Source organism: Carcharhinus amblyrhynchos, chromosome 3, assembly GCF_965287045.1.
Source record: "Carcharhinus amblyrhynchos chromosome 3, sCarAmb.v2.hapA, whole genome shotgun sequence".
Classification (NCBI taxonomy): Eukaryota; Metazoa; Chordata; class Chondrichthyes; order Carcharhiniformes; family Carcharhinidae; genus Carcharhinus; species Carcharhinus amblyrhynchos.
Window position 1 is genome coordinate 9772587 of NC_137326.1, and position 15737 is coordinate 9788323.

At 46.4% G+C, this 15737-nt stretch overlaps 1 protein-coding gene across 2 annotated transcripts; it reads left to right on the forward strand.

Annotated features, from left to right (window-relative positions):
- Positions 1-591: 591 nt before the first annotated feature.
- On the forward strand, positions 592-15436 carry LOC145341325 (protein rolling stone-like). 2 transcript variants are annotated; one of them, XM_080186237.1, is made up of 3 exons: positions 592-738; positions 7158-7410; positions 13533-15436. In XM_080186237.1, exons 1-3 carry the CDS (start codon positions 643-645, stop codon positions 14069-14071), a joined length of 888 nt encoding a protein of 295 aa, XP_080042363.1. In that variant the 5' UTR covers positions 592-642; the 3' UTR covers positions 14072-15436. The 2 variants fall into 2 exon arrangements, with proteins under 2 accessions (XP_080042363.1, XP_080042364.1); XM_080186238.1 differs by having other exon boundaries at positions 13536-15436.
- The last annotated feature ends 301 nt before the right edge of the window (positions 15437-15737 follow it).

Consider the following 15737-nt stretch of genomic DNA (forward strand, 5'->3'; position numbering starts at 1 on the left):
GGGGGCCGGGAAAGTAGGGTGTCTACATTTGTGCAACTGGATAACTTTGGCACGGGTGCCCCAAAATCGGTAAAGTGGGACAGGGCGGAGAGAGCGAAATTCCCCGCTACACCATCTGGACGGGTTCCTGTTGTTTTCGGGTTAGGTTGATTGGCCAGGCTAAGAAATTGCCCCTTCGTGTCCAGGGATGTGTAGGTTAGAGGGATTAGTGGGTATAAAATGTAGGGATATGGGGATAGGGCCTGGGTGGGATTGTGTTCGGTGCAGACTCGATGGGCCGAAGGGCCTCTTCCTGCACTGTAGGGCTCTGTGATTCTATGATTCAGAGTCGCTGCTACTGCTTACATAGCTTGTAAGTGAAAGCTGTCCTCCTTTTGCTTAGAAAGTTGGCGATGGGGAGGGAGTGGGTGGTGGGGGAGGGTGTGAGTGGGGGGGGAATGGGACAGGACAAAGGGGTGGGGTGGGGGGCGGGCTGAGGGGAAGAGAAGGACTGCCAGCAAAAAAAAAATCACTGTGATATCAGTTCTGAGTCATTCTCAGCCAGTTCCAACTTCCAGAACCAAATGCCTCTGTATAAATACAGATCAGTCGATGCCAGGACTCAGTCAGAACGCTGAATTATATACAGGCCATTAAAAAAAAATGGGAGCTTCTTGGATCAAGCAATTTAAGCAAGAGTTCACGACGGAAAAACGTTCTCCAAAGGCCAGAAATCCACAAATGATCCTTCGATCGCAGGTAGGACAGAAGTTATATTTCTGTCATGTTAGCAGTAAGTTGCTTACAATGTGATTCATCTGGAGATTGTGACTATCTGCAAATCTCAAAGCAGATGGGAGTAAGCGTTCAGCTTTCAGGCTAGTGTAACAGCGACAGGCTGGGGGGTCAGACGCGATGATCACAATTTACGATTAACCTTTGCCCACTCAGTGCAGCGCACTAACTCTGAGCTGGCCTCTCAGTTGAGTAATTACTGTGTCCAGCCAGCGCAGACTGCACTCTTCACTGGCTGCTCACATCAGTAAGATGGGAGTGGGGAGGGGGGGTGGGGGGAGGAGGAGAGTCAAATATCGTAGCATTTTCACACAACTTAAAGCTTGCCTGCACTGTGTTAAAAAAAAACCAGCCCGGGAAAGGGGAGATGCATTGTGGCAGCAGCAGAGATTGGCAGCTCTGGACAAAGTGAATCTCAGATGCAAACAGCCCAGCCTGGGAGCGAGCGGATGTAACATTGGAGATCTTAAGTGAATGAAAGTAAAGTTTATTTTTTAGTGTCACAAGTAGGCTTACATTAACACTGCAATTAAAAAGTGCTGGTTAGATGCATTGACCCAAACAGGCACCGGACTGTTTGGCAACTAGGGCAATTTCACAGTAAATTCATTGCAGTGATTATGTCAGCCTTACTTGTGACTAATAAATAAATTTTACTTTAACTGTGAAAATCTGCTAGTCGCCACACTCCGGCGCCTGTTCTGGTACACCGGGGGAGAATTTAGCACGGCCAATTCACCTAACTACACGTCTTTGGACTATGGGAGGAAACCGGAGTACCCGGAGGAAACCCACGCAGGTATGGGGTGAATGTGCAGGCCCCACACAGGCAGTGAGCCAAGCTGGGAATCGAACCGAGGTCCCTGGCACTGTGAGGCAGCAGTGCTAATCACTGTGCCACCAAGTGGAAGGTGAAAGATCTCAGTCTGGAGGGAACCAGACACAATCAAAGGGCAATGGGAACAGATGAGCATGACGCTCTTTTCCAGGAGTAAGGAGCCAGGGATCTGGATGCAGTACCACAAGAGGTCCAATGACCTCACACGAGTGGTCAAGGTCAGTGAATACATCTTCTCAAAAGCCACGTCCACCAACTGCACCTCCACATTTGGGCAATGTTCGATCACCACATCCCCATTACTCACCTACTGAATAACTCTGTCACATTTCGATGCTTCGTTGCACTCACTGCTGCAAGCCTCATGCCCACAGTTCACAGCTCGCACACACCTACCGCCAGTTATTCAATTATGACAGCAAAATCACGAAAGCTGATTGCCCAGCTGGCATTAACACCTTTCCCTCTCTCTCGTCAGACAAGATGGTACAGGAGCAGAGATGGCGGGGAACAGGTGAGCCTGTGTGCCCTAACCCGCAGTGAGGCGTTAGTGCTGGCCACTCTTGTGGTTTCCCTTGCTGTAAAGAATGTTTGGTGTCTCACTAAGAGGTCTGAGTGCTTGCATGATTGAACACAAGCCGTTTACCAGTAAACCATAACTATATAAGCTGCCAAGATATATTTCTGCACTAGTGCTAGCTCCAAGTTGCCCACTCCCAGACTTCTCTACACACAGTCATGGGACCCTCTACATCAGCGTCTGGGTCGTACTGTCTCCCCAGTCCTACATTAACCCTTGCTCTGCCAAATACCCTTATACTACACCTTCCATCTCCCGTCTTTAACCAAATATATTTGCAATACTTGTTATTCCTTCTCCGCTCCCTGACACTATCCAGTCCCCTGCATCCCCCACCCCCCAATGCCCCCTCCCCTGCATCCCCCTCCCCACCCCCCATCCGCCCACCCGATTCAAGTCCCAACATTTTAAATTCAGACAGCCTGGAGGCTGGAGAATTTTGTGAGGGGTTTTTTTTGGCACTGGAACTGTCTCACTCTCTTTCTGGTACTTGGTTGTCTCAACTTATTCCCTTTCTGCAACTCCCTCCAGTTGCGTCTCTCCTTACTGACGACCTGTCAGCTTTGTTTGGACACTGTGGATTTATCCCGTTCCCTCCAGAGGGAATCCTCACTCTGTTCGTTCCTGGAGTTGACACGGATTTTCTTTTCCTATGGGGTCTGCCGTGATCTTGCTGAATGTTGACCTTTCAAAAAGGGAGCCTTCATTTCCATTTATTTCACAATTCCGCCCAGGTGTTTGTTAACTCTTTTGTTTCCAATTCTTTTTCAGGCTTATGGATCTTTTCGTTTAGCTCTGCCGTTGATTTTGCTTCAGAGTTAGCTGCAGAATCCATATGCCAGCTTCACACCTTCACCACAGCATTCATTTCCTTTCAGAACCTTTCTCCTGTGTTTGTAAGTTCATTAGATATAGGGGCAGAATTTGACCATTCGGCCCATTGAATCCTCTCCACCATTCGATCATGGCTGATATGCTCCTCATCCCCATTTTCCTGCCTTCTCCCCATAACCCTCCAATCCATTACCAATGGGTTGGGGTTGGCACAGTGGTTAGCACTGCTGCCTCACAGCGTCTGGGACCTGGGTTTGATTCCCCGTTTGGGTCACTGTCTGTGTGGAGTTGGCACATTCTCCCCGTGTCTGCGCGGGTTTCCTCCTGGTGCTCCAGTTTCCTCCCACAATCCAAAGACGTGCAGGTTAGATGCATTGGCCATGCTAAATTCTCCCTCAGTGTACCCAAACAGGCACCGGTTTCCTCCAGCTGCTCCAGTTTCCTCCCACAGTCCAAAGATGTGCAGGTTAGATGCATTGGCCGTGCTAGTTTCTCCCTCAGTGTACCCAAACAGGTGCCGGAGTGTGGCGACTAGTGGATTTTCACAGTAACTTAATTGCAGTGTTAATGTATGTCTACTTGTGACTAATAAATAAACGTTAATTAAAAATCTGTCCAACTACTCCTTAAATTTGATGGAAACAGATTCAATTACATTCAAAAGTCAATTGGGTAAACATCTGAAAGGATATAAGTTCATAAGATTTCGGAGCAGAATTAGGCCATTCAGCCCATCACATTCACTCCGCCATTCGATTATGGCTGATATGCTCCTCATCCCCATTTTTCTGCCTTCTCCCCGTAACCCTTCAACCCATTACCAATTAAAAATCTGTCTAACCCCTCCTTAAATTTACTCACTGCCCCAGCATCCGCTGCATTTTGGGGTAGTGAATTCCACAGACTCACAACACTTTGGGAGAAGTAGTTTCTCCTTAATTCTGTTTTAAATTTGCTGCCCCTTATCCCAAGACTGTGACCTCTCGTCCTAGAATGTCCCACAAGCGGAAGCAATCCGCTCCACGTCTAGCTTATCCATACCTTTTATCATCTTGTTCACCTCAATTTGATTTCCTCTCAGTCTTCTGCATTTCAGAGAGTACGGGCCTAAACTGTTCTGACTGGTAACTGACTTTTAGACTCTTCAAATTCAATCATTAGAACAGCAGTCTGCTTCTTAGAATTATCCTTTCCTGCTTTTAAAGTTTGGATTTGCTCTCCCAACTCGGCTGTGATCTTGCCGGCTCACAGTGCCGGTCAGTCAACGTGGGTGAATCGGGAAATTAGTGCGCGAGGCCAAACTTCCGATTTGCGCCAAACGCAAGTAAATTTGCTACCTTCCCGAACCCTCTTTACCGACGAGAGTAGCTTGAGGAAGGATATACTGGCACTGGAGGGGGTGCAGAGGAGATTCACGAGGTTGATTCCGGAGTTGAGAGGGTTGGCTTATGAAGAGAGACTGAGTAGACTGGAGCTATGCTCACTGGAGTTCAGAAGAATGAGGGGAGATCTTATAGAAACATATAAGATCATGAAGGGAATAGTTAAGATAGAAGCAGGGAGGTTTCCACTGGCAGGTTAAGCTAGAACTAGGGGACATAGTCTCAACATAAGGGGGAGCTGATTGAGGACTGAGTTGAGAAGAAAATTCTTCACGCAGAGGGTTGTGAATCTGTGGAATTGCCTGCCCAGTGAGGCCACCGCATTGAGTGTTTTTAAGGCAGAGGTAGATAAATTTTTGAACAGTAAAGGAATTAAGGTGATGGTGAGCGGGCGGATAAGTGGAGCTGAGTCCACAAAAAGATCAACCATGGAATGGCGGAGCAGGCTCGAGGGGCCAAATGGCCTACTCCTGCCCCTAGTTCTTAGGCTCTCATGTTCATGCCCGGAAAGGGCGCTAAGTCTATTAACATCGGACTGCATACATTTACATCCACTCACCTGGTTCAGCACGCAACTTCCGCCCTCCCGAATGCTTTACCCCCTCGCTGGCGAGATATCATGCCGGCAAAAACAGCTATTGCTCTGCAGTTGCGCAGATGAGGTGCCATGGCCATACCAGGGAGATCAGAGGCCATTAAAGCCCATGGGTGATCGGGGGCATGGCTGGGTGGTGTCCATCAGGCGGTGCCAGCTTGGCAGTGCCTACTTGGGCACCGTAAGTGTGCCAATGCGGTGCAAAGGGGGTGCAGCCTAAGCAGCGGTGGAGATGACGGTGGGGTGGGGGGGGGGAGGTGCTATGCAAGGGGGAGATCTGCATCAAGGGGTATTCAGCAAGGGGGGGGGGGGAGGCGCCATGCAGGGGTGAGTCACGGAGGGCATTGTGACGGGGGTCTCCAGGGTGTGCCGGGGAGGGTCCTGATGCTCCGGTCCAGCGGCTCGTGTTGGTGAGGGATGGGGGGAGGGTGGGGGGAGGGGTCACAATGCCACCGGTGAGGGGGTAACTTTGTAATTGCAGCTGAAAGCTAATGACTGCAGATGCTGGAAGCATAAAGGAAAAATGCTGGAAAATATCAGCGGGTCTGACTGCACATGCGGTGAGCCATTTTTGTATTTGTGTGGATGTGGGTCGGAAGCTCAGTTCCAGTTTGAATAAGACGAGCGAATGTTTCCAAGTTGGAAACCAAATCCGTTTTGAGTTAATCAGCCAGAGTTCCTGTTCCTGTTCCCTGTGCAGTAGACTGTATCGTAATGCATGTCTGTTGTGTGTTATGCATATACTTGTGTTTATATGGATTGGGGGCGGGGTGGGGGGAGGAGGGTGAACTTAGCTGCTCTGTCCCATCATTGTCAAATAGTCACCAAGAAATCAAGTAGAGAGCTCGGAACAAACACTTTTACCCAAAGAGCGATGAGAACGTGGAACTCATTACTGCAAAGATTGGTTGAAGTGAATAGTACAGGTGTATTTGGTTAGCATTGCTGCCTCACAGCACCAGGAACGGGGGTTCGATTCCCGGTTTGGGTCACTGTCTGTGTGGAATTTGCACATTCTCCCCATGTCTGTGTGGGTTTCCTCCGGGTGCTTCGGTTTCCTCCCACAGTCTGAATGACGTGCTGGTTAGGTGCATTGACCCGAACGGGCGCTGGAGCGTGGCGACTAGGGGAATTTCACAGTAACTTCATTGCAGTGTTAATGCAAACCTTACTTGTGACTAATAAATAAACTCTACTTGAGCAGGAGTTGCACAGGCAATGGGGAAGAGCAGAGAGTTTCTATGATTGATTTAGATAAGGAGAAGCTTGACCCAGCTTAGACTGGTTGAACCAAATTTCTGTGATGTAAATATACCATGTGCAGAAGTGCAGGGTTCAAATGACTCACAGTCAAAAACTTATAACAGCGATAGTTTATTAAGTACTCTGAGTAGCTCTTACATACCATATCTCTCTCTGCCCACGCTCCAGGAAGAAATCCCTCACTTCCAACATGTGGCCCTTTAAGTAACCACGTTATCACATGACCGCTCTGTCTACACTATGGAACCCTGTGTAAAATAGCCCACTCTCACACCTACTGTCTAAACTAACACAAGAAGCGCACCCTTGGCAACCTACCTAATGGAGCCGTACCCCATCGTGAGTAAGTACCTTCAGAAGAAGAAAGAAAATTGAGATAAAAGTTAAAAGCCCCACAGTGCAGAAGGAGACCATTTGGCACTGACCACAATCCTGTCCAGGCTCTGTCCCTAAAACCCCTTGCATTTACCCTCCTAATCCCCCTGACATTAAAGGGCAATTTAGCACGGCCAATCGACCTAACCCGCACATCTTTGGAGTGTGGGAGGAAACCCACGCAGACACAGGCAGACTCCGCACAGACAATGACCTGAAGGCCAGAATTGAATCTGGGACCCTGGCACTGCAGTAGTGCTAACCACTGTGCCACCGTGCCAAATAACTTTACCTTACAGAGGGAGGGGTTGGGTTCAGAAAACCAGTGGCTGTGTGCCGGGAATGGGTGCAGGCGGATGGCTCATCTAACACCCTGACTATCCTTTCTTTCCATTATTTGGCAGCCGCTATACAATTATCGTCCGGATTGTGAGAGTTCATCTTGTTGATGCCACAAGCTCAGTTTCCGAGTTCTTGGTTCACGTTGACCGAATGTTTCTCTTTTCTCTCTCTCAGTGGAGGTTCCACCCGGCTGTCTGGTTATTCTATCGAGGTTCCGCCGCGATCTACGCCCTGGTTTGGTGCATTTTAAGTGGAGTTCAGACTGGCGACCCGAAATGGTTCATCTTCCTGACGCACGTAACTTACGTCCTCCTAACCATATACTTCGTCCTGGCGTTGGTAAATCTGATATGCTACATGGCGCTTGGGCGGAAGAAGTCAGACATTAGTGCAGCCTCATTACAGGAGATTTCAAGATGCAACCCAGGTAAGACATTAGCCCAACTCTCATGGTTAGTGACAATGCTTGCCTGTGAATACGGTGCAGAAGTAGGCCATTCAGCCCATCAAGCCTGCACCAACAATAATCCCACCCAGGCGCTATCCCTGTAACTCCATGTATTTACCTTGTGGACATTCAGGAGCAATTTAGCCTGGCCAATCAATCTAATCCACACATTTTTGGGCCGTGGGAGGAAACTGGAACACCCAGAGGAAACCCATGCGTACAGGGAGAACGTACAGACTCCACACAGGCATTGACTCGAAGCCGGAATCGAACCTGGGTCTCTGGAGCTGTGAGGCAGCAGCGCTAACCACTGTGCCATCATGCCCCCTCCTACCTCAAAGAAAGCTGCCCACAAAGAGATCGACATTGGGCAAATTCCCCCTTTCCTGATGTCAGTTTAAATCTGGTGCCAAGTCGAGGAAATCCAATCATATTGAAGTATTCTCACAGGCAGTAAACCAGGAAGTAAAATACAGTCAAATTTTTCATTTTTAATTACAATTTTAGAGATAAATGGTAGGAGCATAAAAATGGAATTAATATTGAATCTAAAATATCATAAAACAAAAATTAAATAAACAACATTTTTAAACATGTTTGTTTCACTGTAATGGAGTAAATGAAATTAGTTTCTTTGCGGCAAAGAGGTTGTTCGACAATAATTATAAACTTAGATTCCCATTAAATCCGAATCACACTTCAATCAACAAAGGGGGATTTTATCACAGATTTTGTTTACACAAAGACTAACATAGAGTCATAGAAGTTTACAGCATGGAACAGGCCCTTCGGCCCAACTTGTCCATGCTGCCCTTTTATTTTAAACCCCTAAGCTAATCCAATTGCCACATTTGGCCCATATCCCTCTATATACATCATACCCAAGTAACTATCTAAATGTTTTTTAAAAGACAAACTTTTACCCACCTCTACTACTGCCTGTGGCAGCTTGTACCAGACATTCACCACCCTCTGTGTGAAAAAATTGCCCCTCTGGACACTTTTGTATCTCTCCCCTCTCAGCTTAAACCTATGCCCTCTAGTTTTAGACTCCCCTACCTTTGGGAAAAGATATTGACTATCCAGCTGATTTTTGCCCCTCATTATTTTATAGACCTCTATAAGATCCTTAAGCCTCCTACACTCCAGAGAAAAAAGTCCCTGCTTATCCAGCCTCTCCTTGTAACTTAATCCATCAAGTCCTGGCAGCATCCTAGCAAATCTTTTCTGCACTCTCTCTAGTTTAATAATATCCTTTCTATAATAAGACGACCAGAATTGCACACGGCATTCTAACAATGTACATTTTCATCAGTTCAGTAATTTTGAATTCATTGCAGGCTGGCAGACTTTGCCATGTGCCCTATGGAGAAGTGCAGAACCACTGACAACAATTTCTGAATTTCGATATTTAACTGCGCATGTGCAGATTCCAGAATTTTCTGTCGGCTTCAGAGGTGTAACGATGGCAAATGTTGACAATGTAATGATTTCAATGAGGCCAAAGTGGTTGACTTCTTGGAGTGTGGGCTCCCTGATTGAGGTTGTAATTCCCTGTCCAATCAGGCAGCCTTGTCTGGCTATACAAAAATGGGAGTGTCAGTTCTTCTGACACTCCTAATTCTGACTATACATCTGAATCACTCTAGGAGTGAGATAGAGTTTGTAAATATAGGTAATCTGATGAAGGGACACCGGCCTCTGAGGCGTTATTTCAGACAGTTTTGCCATCATTACTACCACAACATTCCCGTATAAATTTTGTAAGTAATTTTGATACAGGTTTAAACACTATTATCATAAATTTTCTCCTTTAATCCTCTTGTTTGGTTCTATTCTTACCTGGTCCAAAGTATCCAACACACCTCCTTCAATTATTGTGCCTCCAGGAAGTATCTTAAATCAAAATGTAATCCATTTCTGACCTTCAAATGTTCCCCTTACACAGGTCAATCCTCGAATTCTCACCACATCCCATATTCACTTCTCTCCAGGAGTATATTTAATTCCCTCTTTAGTCTCTTCAGACTGTATCATTTAAAGCATTTCCTGTTGTCTTATGTAAGAAATCAGGAACTAGCGTGGTTGCATTTAAGGGAAGCTAAATTAACACATGAGGGAAAAACAGGTAAAAGTTAATTTATTAGTTACAAGCAAGGCTTACATTAACACTGCAATGAAGCTACTGTGAAATTCCCCCAGTCGCCAGAGTCCGGCACCTGTTCGGATCAATGCACTTAACCAGCATGTCTTTCTGAATGTGGGAGGAAACCGGAGCGTCTGGAGGAAACCCACGCAGACACGGGGAGAATGTGCAGGCTCCACACAGACAGTGACCCAATCCGGGAATCGAATCTGGGTCCCTAGCGCTGTGAGGTTACAGTGCTAACCACTGTGCCACCATGTCGCCCGATGGAGCTAGTGTGCAGCCCGAAAGGAAGGGAAGGAAAGGTTGTTAGGGTGGTCGGAGGCTCATGTGGAGCATCAACAGGTTGATGTTGGGGCCTCTCTCTGTGCTGTGCTCTATATAATTCCACGTCCCTGTTTCAGACAGCCTGCAATACACCAGTTTCAAAATTACAGGAAGGTCAAACCATTGAGGAAGACATATCCACCACGCAAACATCATGCAGAGTCTTTGCTCTGAAAAGAGCAGTTGCTAACGTAACCGAGAACTGGTAGGCCTCAATATTTCAGGCTGCGTACTCTACCCATCAACTGGGGGAATGTCTAACAGAGGGCGCTGTAAATGGTGGAGGATTGGGATTATGGCAGGATCTTACTTTTGACTGGTCAGGATATTGTGTTCATAGTAGATAAATCCATGTTAGCATTCCTGCTGCTGATTGGTTGATTCAGTCGAATGGGCGGCGGGGCGTTTCTTGAGTAAGGGGGTATGTGGTTGGTCAGAAAGTTGCCGTCTTGTCATTTTTTTGTCTTTTGGCCTTTCCAGTGACAAGGCTCCTATTTCAAACACAGATATGGTACTGTTACAGGGACTCTATTGTCACTAATTGTCATGTAATGGACAGGAGAGGGACAGTTCAAACTGCTCTGATTTCCTCTTATCACCTCTTCATAAGCAGAAGGTGTTCTGATTTAGTTCTTGAAAAGAATCGGGGATGACGGTGTCCCCAACCCCTCGGATTTTATGATCCAATTTTACTTACGATCCTCAGCAAACTCGAGTTAGGATTATCTCAGGAAGTTAGTTTTTTTTTGTCACGCATTCAAAACCTGAAAAAAAGAAATGTCGGAAGCCTCTTATCTCATCCGTGGCTGGGACTCTCCCCTGTCACTGCAGTGAATGGAGTGCCAAGTTCTCGCTGGCAGCCAGCTGGGAACAAGCAAAACTAGAATGTTGGCCAAGGTTCCTTTGTCACTTCCCACTCCAGCCGTTTGCACAGTAAAACTGGGGAGGTAGGGAGGGTGGAGGGAATAGACAAAAGGTCTTACAGGATGAAGACCACAAGATAAGTGGATATTAGTTCACGTGACTTCCGGAGTCTAAAATCGGATTCCAGAGGGTGTTTTCACTGTGGTGGGGTTCTGTTCTGATGTGTTCAACAATACCAAAACCCTTGGAATGAATGACATTACAGCACATTGGGCTTTTTCTGCATTTTGCCCATTTGCCCAGATGCCGATCGGAGCTTGTGGAATCAGACAGCCTTTTTTTGGAATTGAAACTGCTTACCCAGCCTGGCTGCTGGAATTTTGTCCAGGTGATGTTTAATTTCACATTAAACTGTCCAAAAAGGCTAGAGGTTTGTACCATGTGACTTCCCTTCCCCAAAAAGGGATGTCCATCTGAAACTGGTTTTGGTTCCTGAACTGATAATGTCTCAGTCGTTGGTTATTGAAAGGGATGTCATCTGTGTTCAGGGGCTGATGGTTGGGAAGCTGTTGACTAAAAAGATGCACTAATTCCGCCAGCAAGATTAGTTCCCAGGCAGACGACTAACCCCAGCATCAGGTGACTTGTAGTAGCCATCTTTGCTTTGTTTAGCAGAAAAAGGCCAGTTTTTAAAAGTACAATTTTGTCTTAGGAACCCAACAATTACTAACAAGTGGTATTTCAATTAGTTAGTCTTAAACCTAAACTCTGACTGCAATATTCAAGAACATTTTCTTCATGATAGGAAGGAAACTTTATAGTTTCCTACAATATCTTCCCAATCAAAACTGAAATATTACTCTTACCATAGAGACAGAACAACAATTCTGCACACCATCTCCCTGACTTTTCATCAGCAAGTGTCATGGTGGTACCAAGTTGACCATAAAGGCCACTCATTCTGACAACATATCTCAATAACTGATCTTTCCAACATCCATCCAACCATGCAACATGTTCAGTTGTAGACCCTTCTCTATCAGTGACAAAAGACATCAACTTTGCCAAGTTAAGTCCATACATCAACTCAATGAATTCCCTTCCCTAAAGATTAACACACACCCACCAGTCATTCATTCAACAACAAATAGTTTCATTTCGACAAGCGTCAGCTTCCCATACTTTGGTTCCATCTCATACAGGTAGTAGCACGGTGGTTAGCACTGCTGCCTCTCAGCGCCAGGGACCCGGTTCAATTCTCGGCTTGGGTCACTGCGCGGATTCTGCATATTCGACCCATGTCTGTGTGGGTTACCTCTTGGTTCCCTGGTTTCTTCCCAAAGATGTGCAGGTTAGCTGCATTGCCCATGCCAAATTCTCCCTCAGTGTGTACCTGAACAGGTATCGGAGTATGACAACTAGGCGATTTTCGCAGTAACTTTGTTGTAGTGTTAATGTAAGCCTACTTGTGACACTAATAAATAAACGTTTTAAAGATTACTTTTTATATAAGTCAACGGGCACAGAAATCTGATACAAGTCATCTAAGAAGCTCTACTCTATTGTTTATACTCACAAAGGCAAGAATCAATCTCTAATAGACCAGGTATTGACAGTATGCTGTGTAATTTCAGCCTGGTCTACATTGGACATACAGGCCGCAGCCTACACACTGGACTCGAAGAACATCAAATCTTCTTCAAACTCAGTGAATGGGACAATCAGCCATTGTCAAACATGCTTAGCTGAAGAATCACTACATCCAATAGTCCAACTCCTAACATATCTGAACCATCATACATTGGTATACAATGCATATCAGAAGTGCAATGGAGGTCCACCAATACCACACATCCACCAAGACAGCAGCCTTCTCGAGAGAGACGTCTGCCTACTCTTGCTCAAGAAAAGCACTACTGCCCGTTCTACAGTTAACCAATCGGCAGCAAGAATATGAACATGAATTGACCAATTATGAACGCCAATGGGCCTGACCAATGAGCAGTACAGTCCCACCCAGATTGCCATCCTCCATTATGTTTCACTACCTCACGTCCTTTCCAGTCATTCCTCCAGATAATGGTCAGATTATACCGCCGGAAATAGTGAGGCTTATCAGTCCCTGCAAGTAAATATTTTGAGCAAACAAACTGCTCTTTACAGAGCAAAGTTTAACACGGTATAAATTTGTCTTCCTCAGTGTTACTGCTGTCACCTGGAAAACCTTCATAATGTTTAAGAAATAAAATAATTAACAGACTAATTTAGAACATAGAACACTACAGCACAAACAGGCCCTTTGGCCCATAAGTTGCACTGATCATATTCATACCTACCAGGCCGTAGAACTATCTATAACTCTCAATCCCATGTACTCCCAATTTCTGTCTGTCTGCTGTCTCGCGCTTTCTATCCAGGTTCCTCTTTCTCTGTCCGTTTTTCTTTCTCTGTCTCTCTTAATTGGACACCACAAAATCTAACTTCTGCTTATCTGTCTTTCTCTTTCTCTGGGCCTCTATCTCTTTCTCTCTTGCTTTTCCTTTGTCAGTCTCCCTTCCTATCTCTCTTTTGGAGATCGCAGGCCTTCCTCATTTCCCCTCTATTTACATACAGCTCATATCCCAAGTTAAATGCAGAGATGACGTTTTAATGGGACATCTAGTTGAAATTGGAAAGGTTTCTATGATTCCTATATCTTAGCAAATATGAAGCAGCAGTTCAGGATGCACTTTTAATAATGTCACTGTATTTTCTTTGTCCTAAGCAGGTCCAGAAATTGAAGGTGGGACCCTTTCTCGGACGTTGCAGACAGAATTCTATCCATCCTGTACTATATTATATCCCACTGTCTGCATACAGTGGATTTTGCACAACCTGACCTGCGTGACCACCCTTTTTGTCACAGCTGCCTTCTGGAGCTTAGAGTATGTTCCAAAGAGACCCCTTGACTCCATTAACATCAATATGCATGCGATAAACTCAGTGCTCGTACTGGCGGAGGTGGCTGTGACGGCGACTCCCATACACCTCGCCCACTTTGTTTACACCTTGATCTATTGCCTGACGTATATCCTCTTTACCGTCATCTACTGGGGTGCTGGGGGCACCAACCTCAAGGGAAGGCCGTACATCTACGGGTCGCTGAACTACGGGGAGAAACCGGGGCCTGCCATGGGCTGTATCATCATGAGCATCTGCGTCCTCATGCCAATCCTTCAGTTCCTGGTGTGGAATCTGCACCTCCTCCGACGCCACATCTATCTCAAATGCAACAGGAAGAGTGGTGATGTGCCACGCTGCTAATCTATCCATGGATTTTCCTCATTTCGCTTGCAGAACGATTTCAAACTAAGGTGGCAAAAATAGGAATGAGCTGGAAGGTGGAAGCCTTGTCCACATCAAATGGATAGTTTAGAGATATTTTATTCTTGGGGGGACCATCATTCATTCCTTTATATTATTGTCTTACCTGTTTTGCCAGTGAACCACCCTCCAATTGGACATGTACAAAGATATTGGCTGGCGTTTTACGATCTTGCTCGGGCTCGTAAAATCCCGCCTGAGTCCAATGGAGAATTCCATTCTGCGCGCCTCGCCCACCCCAAATCCCAGGGTGGGTGTGCCGGTAAAATTCCAGCCATTCTGTTCCTGAGGTTCCAACTAGATGATTTGACATCATTGTTGAGGGACCCAAGGAGTGGTAATGCTGAACTGACTACAAGCTGGGGAGTGTTTCCCTAAAAGACAATGATGTTCATGGATGTGATGGGAGGCTACAGTGCCTCCACCCTCGCTCACTAAATTATGACACATCTTCAACTCAGTAAAGCCAACAGGTTTGTTTGAAGAAGGCAGCTAGCAAGAGGCTGTCTACTACTCAGGGACGTCTCACTTTGGTAAGCTCAAACACGTTCTGGTTTTGTTGGTACATTTCACAACCAGCAAAGCAACCCCATTCCCCTCAAAGAGCTCTTCACCAGGAAATGACCTGTTCCCTGGGGGGGGCTACCACCTGCTTCTTGACATTGAGGGACATATTATCAGAGCAAAATATTTAGTTCTAGGCAGACACTACAAGCTATTGACACAATGAAAACACCTCAGAGTTAAATGATGCTGGACATTTTCAACTAGTAAATGTCCTAAGGTGACAGGAAACATGCAAGGGGATTTCCAAAGGTGCTAACCACCACTCACTCTTATTTCTCGCCCATGTGCTGCCCCTCAGCAACATCATCTAAAAACACACTTTCAGTTTCCATACATACACCGAGCTCTATTTCAACATGACCTCTCTTGACTTCATCATAGTCTCCAAGTTGTCTGACTGATTTCTGATATCCAGTAATAGATAAAGTCAAGTTTCCTCCAACTCTAGATTGGGCAAGTCAAAGCCACTAGGGGGTGACCCAAGCAGAATTTGAAAGAGTTTTCGTTCCGGTGAGATGTGTTTCTATCCAGAGAAGTCAGTCTGTTTTCTCTAGATCTTACCACGCTCCGTCGAAAAGAAAGCACCTGGGGCGACATTCACGATATCATTTAGGGGCAGGGTCTCAACACACCAGCAGAACCCGCCTGTTCTGAGGTTGGGGCACCACGTTTCGAGAGCATTCCAATCAAAACATGAATGAACGTTTCTCCAATACCCCCCCAGCTCACAAATGCCACTGCCCCCACACCCCCCCCCCCCCCCCCCCCCCCCCACCCCTTGCTGGTCAGAGCCAGAACTTCTCACCCAACCCCACCCCCATGATTGGGGTCAGCACTTCTCCTGCCTCAGCCAACAGTCAACGCCGGCACCCACCCTTCCCCCTCTTCCTCCTGAGCGTCAGACTCCTTCCACCCTGTCCGCACAGACAATGACGGCTCCCACATTGCACAGCGTACCCCCACGCGCCCCCCACCCCAGGGCATTCCCGGGTCCACTTCTGGGTGCCACCATATGTAAATTAATACTCCCCCACACACA

Excerpts from the sequence above, each read along its gene's own strand:
- LOC145341325 (XM_080186237.1), top strand. The coding sequence starts at position 643 with ATGGGAGCTTCTTGGATCAAGCAATTTAAGCAAGAGTTCACGACGGAA. Across the intron at positions 739-7,157 it reads AAATGATCCTTCGATCGCAG|TGGAGGTTCCACCCGGCTGT; the intron begins GTAGGACAGAAG and ends TCTCTCTCTCAG. Across the intron at positions 7,411-13,532 it reads GATTTCAAGATGCAACCCAG|CAGGTCCAGAAATTGAAGGT; the intron begins GTAAGACATTAG and ends CTTTGTCCTAAG.